The following is a 14,186-nucleotide window of genomic DNA, read 5'->3' on the forward strand; positions in this document are numbered from 1 at the left end:
TTAAGGCGACAGTCCAATGAATAGATTTCCCCTGCACTCGGATATTTGTTCCACGATATTAAAGAAAATTTAATAATAATAAAAATAAAAAAAACATAGGCTTATAAGATTTATACGACTCCCATATTCTTTTAAATTGTATACTTTCAATATTCAAGCGTTTTCTCAGTGGGATTGGCGTTTCAAATATGCTCACTCCATGCATTATCTAGCCTATGTTGATATTATATACCTAGCTAACTAGCCTTCTACTGATGATGGCCCTCTATTGCATTTAATCAATCGTTGTAATGTTTATCAGCGTTAATTTATCAGCTAACCACTGTAAGGTAAAGGTCAATGAACTGTAGAGTTCAGGGGAAAAGGTGGACAATGTCGCCATCTATCGGACTGAGAGTAACATGCAATCTCCTGGAGCGAGTTATATCATGCTACGTCACTCGTCTTCTTTACTTTATTCAGTTAGATATAGGAATCAACACAACGTGTTAAATGTTCAGTCTGTAATAATATTCAGTCTGCTTGATCCTATTTGTTTGGACAACACACCACCAACTGTGGTAACAGCAATTATATTTTCCTAATTTTTCATGAAGATAATTTCAAGAAATAATCAATCCACAATTCATGGAGCAATCTCCCCAAAACAGGCATGGTGAGTGCTGCTCTATTGCAATATAGATGCTTGCAATACAATTAAAGAACAGCCCTTTTTGTTGAGGGGTGTCCATTTGATTATTGAAAGGCTTCATGGGATGGGTTTCCTGCCACTGACAAGTTTTAAAAATCAGCAGAGACTTTGATCCAGTGAAGACATCTTTCAGCTGTACCTCTTAAACTGTGCTGCTGCGCTGCAAAAAATATTTTTAGGGGGTCATAACAAAAAGAGCGGTTTAATATTGTAGAGTGTAAAAGGTTTTACATATTTATATTCAGGATATCTCAGGCATTTAATTTTTATTCCTCAAAACCTTGATAATAGAGAGGAGTTTTGTATTTAAAAAAATAATTAAAAATTAAAAACCATGAAGTGGATATGTGAGTTGGTTTGTGGGCATCTTGTTTCTTGCATCAACTGCAATACTGAGGTAAAGATTAATGTCCAAAGTATTGGGGGTTTTTTTATTTTTGTTTTTTCAAATAAGTTGATTTTATTCTTTTACAAATGAATGGCTTTTGAAAATATTTTGATGTGTAGTAAAAGACTGAATGTATTCTCCATGTGTTGTGTGAGCAAAGATGTGCACCCAAGTGTGGAGCAGAGGAAAATGTGGTTATGTGTATTATCCATACCATGGATAATATATCTTTAAAAAATCTGACATAATCTTTAAGAATTCACATATGCAAATTGTGGCTACTACTCACACTGCTACTACTACCACTATTATTATTATTATTATGAATAATAATAATAATAATAATATTGTTATAGTTGTTGTTGTTGTTCTTGCTAATTTTTTAAATGCCTTTCACAATCTCTTAGTGCTTTACAATAAATGGGGTTAAAAGGATAATAATGTTGTTTGTTGTTAAATTCTTTGCATAAGGAACATTCTCAGGTAGAATTGTTTGAATATGTACACATATACCTGTGAATATATACATATTTAATATGTATATATATACATGTGAACATATGCTATTTGGATATGCACATATATTTATGTGATGTGAATATATTCATATTGAATATGTAACGTCACAAGAGAGTAGGCAGTTCTCTCATTTGACTCATTCCACTTTCTTACAAAATCCTTCCAGTTTAACATGAACCCAGTTGTAAATGTATCAGTCTGCAGTGTGCACTTCACTGCCCGGTGTTTTAGTAGCTTGGGGTCTAAAGGAAAGTCACAACAGTAATGTGAGCACTCTTTGCAATCTCTGATGTCTGCACTGTAACTCATTTTATTCTGAAGCAGTGATAGATCCTGGCAGGGGCCATTTTCAGCAAAGTATGCTAGGTTTGAAAAACAAGCTATAATAAAAGATACCATCTTTGTAGAAGGCAGTCCAGAATTTTATAATTTCACATAGTCTGTGAATGTATATGAAATGTACATGAAAATTATATGTAAAAAAGTTATTTTAGAAAGAAAAAAATCACATTTAGAAAATACGCATTTTGGAAATACAGACTTGTGGCTGCTTGCATTAATAAAATAAATCAGTCACTTAACATGAAGACTTGGATACATCATAAATATTCATATTTACATGAATATGGTACAGTATGCAGTGGTTCATGGAAGTTAGCTGTGTTCTTACATAGCAGTTGCCATTCTTTTCTGATCATGTGCAATACGTGAAATTCTACAAGTTTTATGCAAAATTGCTCATCAAAACATAGTTTCATTACCAAAAATATTTAGAAACAGATACATATTCATTTTAGGTGAAAAACAAATAGAAAGTGCTGTACCTCACAGAATATTAAATGCAGTTTACATCTGTTTCATTTGATTAATGATCATATTTTCACCTGCAGAGCAAAACATCCAGACTTCCAAAAAGAATTATGCCACTAACAGGTTAACAGATGCGCTTACAGTAGTGCTTGTGTGAATATGGTGTCATTTTGTACAGAAATCAACACGTGACTACTCCCGTGGAAGCAGCTGTAAGGCTGCAATACGATATCATAATTTTATGAATGGGAAATGTAATTGTAAGGGGTACACAGATAAATCAAATTGCCATCAGAAAGTAGTTAGTCAAAATCAAAACTGCTTTTCATATTTTCACATGATGGAGTTGTCCCCTTGCACCAGGAAAAAAAAACAGATGCTTTAATGTATCTGTTATTTAAATGTGAAGCCGATGACTGGCAGGAGATTAAATTTCATTGGATCCTGATTCACACAGCCTTCCCTTTTGGCGCTGGACAGTAGATTACGTCCCAGTCCTTTTGTGTAATTCTGACCTTTAACACATGTAATTTAATATTTTCCCATTTATTTTCTCCTTAGACTATGCTTCTTGGGATTAGACGACTGACGACACGCCGTTAACATCTGAAGTGGACGCTGAAACGAAACACCACATTCCTTAGACGGGGGAAACGGGCTCCTGGTCTGATTCAGCCGCTCCGCGTGCCATCTGCACTGAATCAGCATGATGAAGTATCACTCTAATCCCATACCGAGGTGCAGTAAACAAATCTAAACTCACAGTTCCATACATTTATACCGTTATTACTGATAGTGAATCATAAAGACCCAATACAAACACGGTGTAAATAATGCAAAATCATTATTAGTCACCAAAATTTCATAGACACATGAAAGCTGTTTGATCGATTGACATGATTTTCCTTATTTAAGCGGAGTACACCGTGATTGTACTATGGACTAACGAAATGTGATATGCGTAGGGTTATTCTCGATCTTTAAGAAGAAGAAGAAAAGGATTTTCTTCTAAAATTCATCATTAGACGCCAGAGAAGATGAGGCATTTAATTTAATCCAGATCACTGTTCTTAGGTGCAATCATATTACATTACAGTACATTACAAAGTTGTGTAAGTCGCTCTGGATAAGAGCGTCTGCTAAATGCCTGTAATGTAATGTAATGGGTTCGTCACCGCCGTCCACTCACAGAACTAGCCTACCATAGAAAGTCGCGTCACGCAATACCAAACTTGGTGGGCTAAGTCTTGAAATAATCTCCTGGACGTGTGCCTGTACAAGTAGTTTTTGGAAAACATACTCCAGATTTGGTGTTCATTGCCAAAACAAATCGATAGTTTCATTTATTTATTTTTACATATGTTTATTTATGTATGTGTCCCTTTGTTTTTGTTTTTGTTTTTTATTATTATTTGTAATTAAAAATAAAGGCTTTAATGCCGTTCAAGTTTTCAGCCGAACCTATGAGAAGCTTTGCTAAGACAATCGGCATTGTTCACTGACTGCAGTGCCTCTGGCTCGCAGGACTGGCTGTTTTTGGCAGTCGACTTGGATTTCAAACTTCAGTCACTGCTACATTGATTTGAGAACCAGGACGCAAAAGCTTTGACAGACACTAAACATGATCGGTGTTTATAGTGTTGTGATGGGTAACTGATGCACGTATCATTTTAAATGAAATATATCAACAAGTACACCATTACTATCATCACTGCTGTTGATATTGTCATTGATGTGTATTTCCTTAATGTCATTAAGTAAATATAGTTTGGATCTGAACTGGCCATAGAGGGGTATGAAAGTGTAATTGATATTTTAAATTCCCCTGTGACTGCACTGAGTTTGCGATGCAGACACAGCGCAGGACAGCAACAGCATGTCGTTTTACTTTAACGTTTAATAATCCGTATAAAACCCTATAAAATTCTATTTCAGCACAAAAATAATGACGTGAAAGTTCAGAATTGAACAAAGTGCTAAACGAAGTGCTTAATTTGTTTTAGAGTGTAAAATTGGTCATTCAAAAGGTTTAAGTTCTTAAACGAATAACTGTTGATAAATCGCAATAATATTATTAAAATGTACATTTTTTCACGTAACTACTCAAAGCATATGTGATGGAAAGTATATAGCCTAGTAATTAACTGTTTCAAAATACAAATATAGCTTGACAAAGTAATATATGTCTCGATAGTTTCAAAACTGCTTGTTACGAAAATTGCAACCTACTCCACGGTCCATTGTTTATGCTATTCTCTGAATGGCCACTATAGGCTAATTTCGGTTTTGGGATATGTTTACATGTGGATGTGGCAACGATGAACGTAGTTTTAACTTCCGTTTCGTTTTCTGGTTCCATGATTTCAGATTATTTTAAAAATAGTAATAGTCTGTTTAAAATGTTAAAGAACACTGTGCAATATAAATGATCTGTCTCCTAGAATTTGCAATTGCACTTTTTTCTTCTGTGGCCCCAAAGCCTACACTGACGTAGCCATAATGAATTAATTCAAGTAGACTTTAATAATCAGTAAATATGTGGGCGCACCATTAAGCCTCGTATTGGTACATGTGCTAACCCGCTACATATATTTTGGAAAGTTCGAATTTTAATTTTGAATCTGATTGCTGTCGTTACGTCGTTTTCACTGTGAGGTTGTGTTTATTGCGTTACACCTCCATGCCTGTGACGAGACTATACTTAACGTACAGTAGCTATCTCTCTATTCACATGTAGACACGCTGCTGATTTTACTCGTGTTCTCAGTCCATGGCTGGAGATTCTGAAGAGCGAATAAGGAGGAGTTGTGCAGGCAAATTGGGTCTGGAGTCACTGGCTGGTTTAATGTTTTTTGAAAGGCTTCTTGTTGGAGTTGCATGAGGATTCGGTTCGCTTGCTGTCGTTCGGCTTCCCGCTCTTCCGCAGTCTGACGTCTGAAAGAATACAGACAAGAGGCGGACAGACGTCAAAGTCGATCGGCGATGACCGTAATTTTCAATGCCTGTTAGGACGTTAGATGGATCACTATATAGCCTGCACGAGAGAACCCCATAAGAACAACTTTGTAAAATTGAAAAAGGTGAAAAATTTACTTTGATTTAAAAGGTCTTTGATTTCAATGAACAGATGCCTATATTGGCAAAGAGTCAAGATGATGTAACTAAACGTTAGCAAATGTTCTACGATCTGGGGGTGGTGGGTGTTTAACATTAACGTAGCCAGATGGGAAAACATTACCATTACCTGTAAAACAAATACCTGACAAACAGAGAAACTTCAGCCGCTAAACGTCTGATGGCACGCCAAACAGCTTTGTTTGAGTCCAGGCCTGTTTACGAATATTTCATCCCATCAACATCCCACAACTCCAAGGAATGGTAAGCTAGCTAATTCAGTAATAACCGATAGCTTCACAAATATTTGCGTTCACACGGCCAAAACTGTTCATATGATGCCAGCAACATTCGTATACTCCATATTATATTATTTATTCACATACTGAAATTTGGCGACGTTGCTCGGTTCAGTTATGAGTGGGTAGTAGCCTATTACCCTACCCCAGGAACAAGGCGTGTGTTATGGCGCGCTTGTTCATTTATGTGCACATTAATGACTACGTGCGTGTGTGTGCGTGCGTGCGTATGTGTGTGTGTTTGTGTGTCTGTGTGTGTGCGTGTGTATATGTGTGCGTGTATGGTTATGTTTGTGTGTCTGTGTGTGTGAGAAAAGACAGATGCCTGACTTCGCATTTAATTAACAAGAACAAGAACAAGAAAAATAATAATAATAATAATAATAATAATAATGGTCGCCGTTACAATATTTATCGTCTTCATTATTTTTATCACCGCTACACTCAGCATTATAACCATAATAATAACAACAGACAACAGGATGCTGTGTCAGTTATTTTAAAAAAAGAAGACATATCTACTATATTTCCCTATGCGTAATTTTATTCTCATAAGCAACACCTCACATGAAAAATGTACGTGTTTATGCCCCTCCAGTATCTGGGAGTTAATCATTGTTCCTTCTGCGATCCTCTGTTACAAGAGAAACCCATAGAACCCAGTCAGTTTTTATGAAGGTACTGTAGGGCTAAACGAATTTGGGAGAGAAATATTAGTCAATTTCTTTCATATCAATGTAGTCACATATTTAAGGTGGCATTACGCCTCATGACTTTCATTCATAGCATAAATAATAACACAACACGCAAAAGCCAAATAAATGATTAAAGACTGTTTTTTAAATCCTATTTAAATATACCCATACGTAAGAATTATGCAATCTGTTGCAGTAGCAGTAGTATAAATAATAATTAATAATTAATAATTGAATATTATTCCTTTATTGGAAGTGCATTGTGGGCACATTGAATCTGGGCTCATATTCCATATAACATGATCTTTCAAATAAGCTAATAACATGGTTTATATATTAAGGTATTAGAGAGTTTGGTTACTGTATAAATTTATGTGTAGTAAAATTGTTTAAATAGTTTTAAAAATATAATATGTATGTGTAGGCCTATGTTATATTTTAGTTCACTCATTGGAGGCCTAAAATATTGAAATATTCAGTACGGCAATAATAATGATAATAATAATAATAATAATAATAATAATAATAATAATAATCGTTGTTATTGTTATTCCAAAGCTGTTGGTGAATTCATAATTGTATTCATAATAATATGAATACAAATATGTAACAACAAATATTAGATTCCTCACCTCCATTTTGTTCTCCTGTTCTGGAACCATGTTTTGACTTGCGCATCAGTCATTTTAAGTGCCTTCGCCAAGGCCGCTCTCTCTGCAGACGCCAGGTATTTCTGCCGGTGAAACCGCTTCTCCAGTTCACAGATCTGGAGTCTCGTGAAGGATGTCCTTGGCTTTTTCTTCTTCGGTGGTGTCCGGTTCTGGTACGGGTGACCTATACGGCGTGTTACAGTGAAGGGTGAGAGCGCCACTGGATTGGGAGACAGGGCGAAAGCAAGCGGCAGAAATCAGCAGCAGAACAGCGAAGCAGCGCAGTCGCAGAGGCAAAGCACGGCTGGGTCCAGAGGTTGCTCCTTTTTTTAAGAAACAAAACGAGCAATAATCGACGCTTATCACTCAGAAAAAGTAAATACACAGCCAGAGCTCCTTCACCATATTCGTTATGCTCAATGTCCACCATTAGCCGTATGTAAAAGAACTCATTCGGCATTTATCTGACTCTGATTCAGAACGATTTATGAGTGTACAAATACAATAAATACTTATATAATAGTTCTATTAATTGTTAGGGGGAAATCGTAATGAAGAAATCTGATTATGTTAAATCGATATTGAATATATTTTGTGCATTCACACTTACTTGCAGGCATGCTTGTAAATGACAACAGGGATTCATACGCGATTATTTACTAAAACCGTGTGCATTTAAACGATAGAGATTACTTCCCATTAATAATGGATCATGCTGGTCACAACACAGGTTGAAATATTGATACTGAAAGTCAAGACTTGCAATTAAACCATTATGTAATTCACATTATGTAATTTACTATTAAGTATATTTCGTATAATGTTAATTTATTTTATATTAGATCAGATTAGATTAGACTATCCTTTATTGTCAGATTTCTCTGAAATTTTGCGTTACAAAACGTACTCCCCCTCACATACAAGAAACAGACATACATTGATACAGTAAAATGAGACAAACAATACAAAAGGTTGTAGCACATTTCATTAATAATAGATCGTTATAATCATTTCATTTTAAAACACATACATTCCATGTTTAAATGACCCTCTCGTGAAATTAGGTTCAGTTTGTAGGCCTACACGTCACATGAAAACGGACGACTCTCGTCCCCATTCATTTATAGATAGGGTTAGGATTTGATTTGGTTAAAAAGTTAAAAATAGTTTAAAATAAATATTTCCCATGTGGCCATTGTTGTCTAAAGTAACTTCATGTTACTTGTTTATCTTATGATGGCATTAGATTACATTTACTAAAACTGTTGGAAGTTTGTAAATACTTTATTATTTTTTACATTATGTAAATACCCACACTTTTAAAAATTAACATAATATTCATTTGACCGAAAATCACCGAAACAATCAAAGCAGGTTTAAATTAAATATTTATCTGCACGTATCTCTGTTGTTGTTTCTTCCCGTGACGCTAAGCACGTTTAAAGTCTTGGCTAAGTATACTATAATCATCTTTAAAGAGATTTTTATTCAAATATGATTCTGGCGTCCCGAATGACGCTATTGGAAAAGTTAAAATAAAAACAAATAATAGAGCAGTTTGCACTGTCTTTGAAAGACAACGCTTCGTGTTCAGGCCTCGTTCTTAGCGCTTTCTCGCAGTGTTTTATTGCTAAAGAAAGACCGTCAAGATGTTCCTAATCTCCTAAACATGTCAAATATTTTAAAGACGTGATATGATATTGCTTTTGTCACAATTGTAAATAAATTAGAATCTTGCTTAAACATTAATTTCTACATTTAAACATGCGCGAAATGTATGGCCTAACAGCGTGTTGTCTAGGCATAAAATATCGTGTCAAATAAGGTACTTAATATGGATTTAATTATTGAATAAAAACTTGTATTTCCATTATATCGTATCGCCTGACACAAAGGTTGAGTTACCAACCCATTTATGTGGAAAACGATAGTGCAAATTCGTACTGCAATGTTTCTGTTTACAATCATAATGTTACATAATATCGACTCTCTTCTTAACGTTAGCTTTATGCACACCATGTTATATTTACGTTAATCTTAATTAAATTTTGACTCTTCATAAAAAAGGCATGAATCAAAGCCTATTTGTTGTAAATTCGTTGTCAACAGGCCGGATAATACGGCACATGCGTTGCTCAACAGAAATCGCAAGGAATATAAAACAGAGGCTTTCATAATGTACCTTTCACAAGAGCATACTGTCCTGAAATCAAATGCATTTTACCTGTAAATCTTTCTTTGGTGTATCTTCTGTTGCTCTCCATCCAGGGAAAAGTTAATCCCGTGAGATTGTTGATAGAACTGACGCTTCCCACTCCTGGCACCGTGGACATGCTACAGGGTATTGATGAGTGGACGCTACCGAGCGGTCGATGCGCTGGCACACGGATCACTCCGGCCGAATTAAGATTATTCCCGTTCATGTTCATGCCCATGCCCATATTCACATTGTATGACCCATTCAAAGATGCGACGCTGCATGAGTTGCTGTTATATCCCCCGGAATTATTGGTGTTATAGTTGCCAGTCATGGTATTGTAAGCACTGCTGACGATGCATCCTAAACCGTAGTCAGAGTCTTGCAGCCTGGGACTGGAAATCATACAACTCCCCTGATCCGCATTGTTCAAAATTTGATCGATACCAAAACTTATGGGCTCTGCCGGGTTCTGGTGCAGATGAATTCCTATATGATCCATAGTCGGCTAAGCCCCCTGTAAAATACAGAAGTCCTTCCCGCGTTATCGGTGGTTTAAGATGTCGTCTCGCTTCAGTCGCTCTCAAATAGGTGTGAGTGCATGTATGTGAGGAAGGCTAAACTGGAGCTGATTGTCTGTTTTTTTCTTCGCTTTTTTCCCTTCGCTTTTTTCCCTTTTCCTCTTTGGGAGCCTGCCTGCCAGAGCAACGAGGACATCAATCAAAAGGCCAAATAGGCTGGTTGAGATTAAGACCCAATTTTAGACTTCGGGACCCAATTGGATGAAAAAAAGGAAAGAAAAAGTACGAGGAGCTCATTCACTGACACATATAGGAAGCTAGGGGTCCGAAATTACATTAATGACAAACCTCAAAACAATACTTCTGCCACGACTCGTTCTATTGTCCAGTTAACTAGAGAGTGTAAAAAAAATCACAAGGCAGTAAAATTAATGCATAGCACAGAATAGTGCGGTTGGATCTGCCGATCTCCTTTTCTGTATCTGCATAGGCGGAATTTAATAGCAGCCTATGCTTACCTAGTCAATTACAGTATGTAAAATTAGTTATAACACGTAACAGTAGCCAAACAGTGTAGTCTAAATCACTTTAAGAGCAACAAATGGTCTTCGTAGTCTTGCACTAAAAATATCTAAAAAATTAGTTACTCATAAAGAAAGTAACAGTGGCCCATTATTATCAAATCGAGTATGTTAAAAACCGCTCAAGACATGTCCAGTCTATTGTTTGAAAGTTACTTGTAGTCCAAAACTATGCAAGCGATGAGCGGTGATGATTATCCTCAGACAGATCACATTTGAAAACAGCAACGACTGCTTTTCTGCGTGCATTTAAACGGAGACAATGCAAGGTTCAGCTCAGGCCTGCGCGTCAGTGGCAGGTCTAAGAGGCATACGTTAGTGCTATGCTGTTCCAGGGCTCTTAAAACGCGCTTGATGCTTAAAACGCGCGAGTTCGACTGATTTTCAGTATAATTAAATCCAGATGAGTATGGCTGTATTGTGATATAGTTTTGTGTTAATCAGTGATGAAATCAGGAACGACCTGCACTTGCCTTTAGTCTTAATTGAAGTGATCGGCATTCTGGATATATCGCCTTTGCAAAGGTATACGACATGTCGGTGGAAATGTTGCCTTTACGCGCGATTACATGGTCTCATCGATCCATAATAAGATCCTTAGTGTAGGCAAATGTCGAGGGTATCATTTTTAATCAATCCGGAGCGCTCTGGGACATGAAGGTCGGGTGGCAAATGCACACATACCAAGCGGTTGAGTACATGAAGATTACTGGCCTGAAGGTAATGCGAGCGGGCTAGTGAAAAGTAACCAAGTGCACGTCGTTAGAAGCTTCTCATTGGTTTTGCTGGCAGAACTTTATTCGGACTGTGATTTTGTTTATGCTAGTGTAGGCTAACGTGGAACAAGCGACTAGGGGTAAGATCTCGGAATTAGTTGAGTCCACTCCAGAGATAAGGCTGGTCAGAAGCTCTAATGACACAAACAAGTACATACGATAACATAAGATAGTCTCGAATAAACTGTAGTTTCATACGTTTCATTCTCTAATTGCTGTTCTGTTTGTCGAATAAGATTATTTCACGCATTACGCTGGGTTATTTTCTAGTCGGGGATTGTTAGATCTATTTTTGAGTGATGAAACATGTTGATTTCACCAATACACTCAGAGTCATACATTTTTTAGTGTGCGATTGTTCATGGTCGTAGCATTGGGGGTTTCTCCCTTTTGTGTATGAAAATTTGGCAAACATTTAGCCAGTAGTAAGTAGAATATGCTCCTGAACACCTTCATGATATGACAGTTCACCTAACAGAAATCATAACTGAGCTATTTCTCCATCTGTCACTTCTATCATGTATTCCATGAACAGGGTGAATGTATGTAATATGTGAAGGTAGCACACATACTTTCGCTTTTAGTTATCTCTTTAATGTCAATACAACCATTACGTCCAAAAGTATTTGACTTGAATTAGATATTTGAGACATTATGTCTGAAAGAGCACAGTGTGAGCAATGGATTTAAAGTCCTTATAGGTACAAAATATCGCTACAAATAATAAAAACATAAAGTGCAGAAGCCTATTTGAGTTTTGTGCGTAGTAGTAACATTTTACCTGGATATGAAACAATGTAATTTGTGCCCTCATTATTGGAAACCCATTAACATATACATAAATAGAAACAGTCCTTGAAATAAGCATTTCGCTATCTGTTCGTTCATCTACAATTTGATGTTGTATCTCTTCTTTTGTAATTATTACTTAAAAAGTTGTGATATGCGTTGATAACTAACTACAGAAATTCACACTAACTAAAATAGTTGCCCGTATGATTAACTAGATGTATGGGGAAACGTATTGAGTTTGTATGCATTTAATAAATAGCCTACAAACCAATACCAAATAATACAGTTTACAGAAACCATCGTTAGCAAAGCAGAGCAGTAAATCTCACTGAAATATTTATCATTTTAAATGCGTAAAAGACAGAAAGTAATGTTCTGCAATTTAAGGAAAATGGAAGCATTTAGGTTATTGATTTTTCACATGAAATCTTTTGGGACGTGATTATTTAACAAAAAGCATTAAAGTATTAATATTTGATATAGGATCTCTGGATTCTGGCTGGCCAATTGACCTACATTAATCATTAATGAAATCTCTTGCTACCACGTTTTGTGTGATGTGGACTCGCTGGGACAGGGTCTAATAGGGAAATTTGGGAACTTCCAATAGCGAGTAAATAATTCACAAGATACACAATTCTAGTGTAGTCGCTTTACAGGTTATTGCTTACATTCAGATCTTAACTTCTAATATTTAAATCAGGGTTGCAAGAAATTGCAGTGTACTCTCACATAGGCCATTCGACTTGGTTCTGTTCGCAGGAATACGCGATAATATATCACAATTTGAGAGTTAATTCTATAGTCTCTATTTCCCTATATGCCCTAATATGTCCATGCATGGCGTTCTGATCAACAGACATGCATAGTGCACCCTTCCAAGTCTGAAAGTGGATAATCATGTCTATATATACCAGGATGCACTCCGGTACAGTACCTAAAGTACACAGTAAAATGTCCAGTGTTGATTCAACGCTAACAGTGTTAATTAAACTCTTAACAGATAACATTTGGCCCCACTGGGATGTGACACCAAATGTTATCTGTTGAGAGTTGAACACTGGACATTTTACTGTGTACAGGCAGCGGCATCTAATCAAACTCAATTATTGAGCGGCCGTGTTGGAAAGCGTCCCAAGTGTCAATTATGTTAAGTGTTTCGGCAAATTGCTATACGGACCCTTTGTTTTAAATAAAAGTTTATATCGATTTGTTATTTTTGATCTCTGGCGATAGGCCTAGGTCGCTCGATGCAGCCTACAGCGATGGGAACAATTGTGTAATAGGCTAAATAGTAACAGCTATGGAATAAATAAATAAATAAATAAATAAATAAATACATTTTAAAAAATGCCTGATTTTGCGTTCTTATTTTTAAATGAGAAGCCTAGTCTAGTTTTATTTTCGCCCAGCGAAAAAGCTCTATTTCTGACTCCATTTAGCTTCCGACTAATGTTCCAGGCAAACTCTTTCTGAAAGTATCAGCTTTCCATATCTACCTGCCCAGTCCTTGACATTTGTTCTCAACCTCCCTGGCGCCAAGTCCATCAACCAAATTCCTCACTCTCCCGCTGACGGAGTGTAAGGGAAGGAGAGAAACGCGCACGTCGAAGACATCTAACAAGAGGCGACCCGACACCACAATAGGCGACGACCCTTCTTAAATTATTGAAAAATAATGAATCAGTACCATTTTGAGCGTGCCAGGATTTGTGCTGTCACCTTACGATATCTAATAGGTTAGATAAATTGGAATCTTCAGTGCCATAGCCAAACATCAGATTCAGCAGTGCCATATGCATTCACGGAAGCAGGCAGCATTTAACTCTTTTTAGTTTAGTTTTTTATTTAAATTTTTTTTTTAAATCTCTAAAACTATGAATTTATAGCGGGCTTTGCGGACATGCACCGAAGCTTAATTAGGAAGCTGCTCCATTACTACAATGTTTTATACCAAAACTAGGGCTGATGTTTAATGTAGCAATTATTCCTATTCCCGCGGTGTAATTTTATTAATCTCTTTGGCTATAGCAGCCTAATAAGCGCCAGTCGTAAGCTGTTGCCCCAGGCCGCCGCTGCTCTTCACCCCCTTCTCAAAAAAAAAAAAAAAAAACGAAACAGTGCCACAGAAGCGAATTCATTCCCCTCATCTT

The 14,186-nt window shown here is 36.6% G+C and overlaps 1 protein-coding gene across 2 annotated transcripts; it reads right to left on the reverse strand.

Annotated features, from left to right (window-relative positions):
* Positions 1 to 1,885: 1,885 nt before the first annotated feature.
* On the reverse strand, positions 1,886 to 11,329 carry tlx1 (T cell leukemia homeobox 1). Of its 2 annotated transcripts, none has more exons than XM_035399592.1 (3): positions 9,391 to 11,329; positions 7,149 to 7,386; positions 1,886 to 5,342 (listed from the first exon to the last, which is right to left on the reverse strand). In XM_035399592.1, exons 1-3 carry the CDS (start codon positions 9,863 to 9,865, stop codon positions 5,132 to 5,134), a joined length of 924 nt encoding a protein of 307 aa, XP_035255483.1. In that variant the 5' UTR covers positions 9,866 to 11,329; the 3' UTR covers positions 1,886 to 5,131. The 2 variants fall into 2 exon arrangements, with proteins under 2 accessions (XP_035255483.1, XP_035255484.1); XM_035399593.1 differs by having other exon boundaries at positions 7,149 to 7,350; positions 9,391 to 11,316.
* Between the last annotated feature and the right edge of the window lie 2,857 nt (positions 11,330 to 14,186).

This window comes from Anguilla anguilla, chromosome 18 (assembly GCF_013347855.1).
Source record: "Anguilla anguilla isolate fAngAng1 chromosome 18, fAngAng1.pri, whole genome shotgun sequence".
NCBI lineage: Eukaryota > Metazoa > Chordata > Actinopteri > Anguilliformes > Anguillidae > Anguilla > Anguilla anguilla.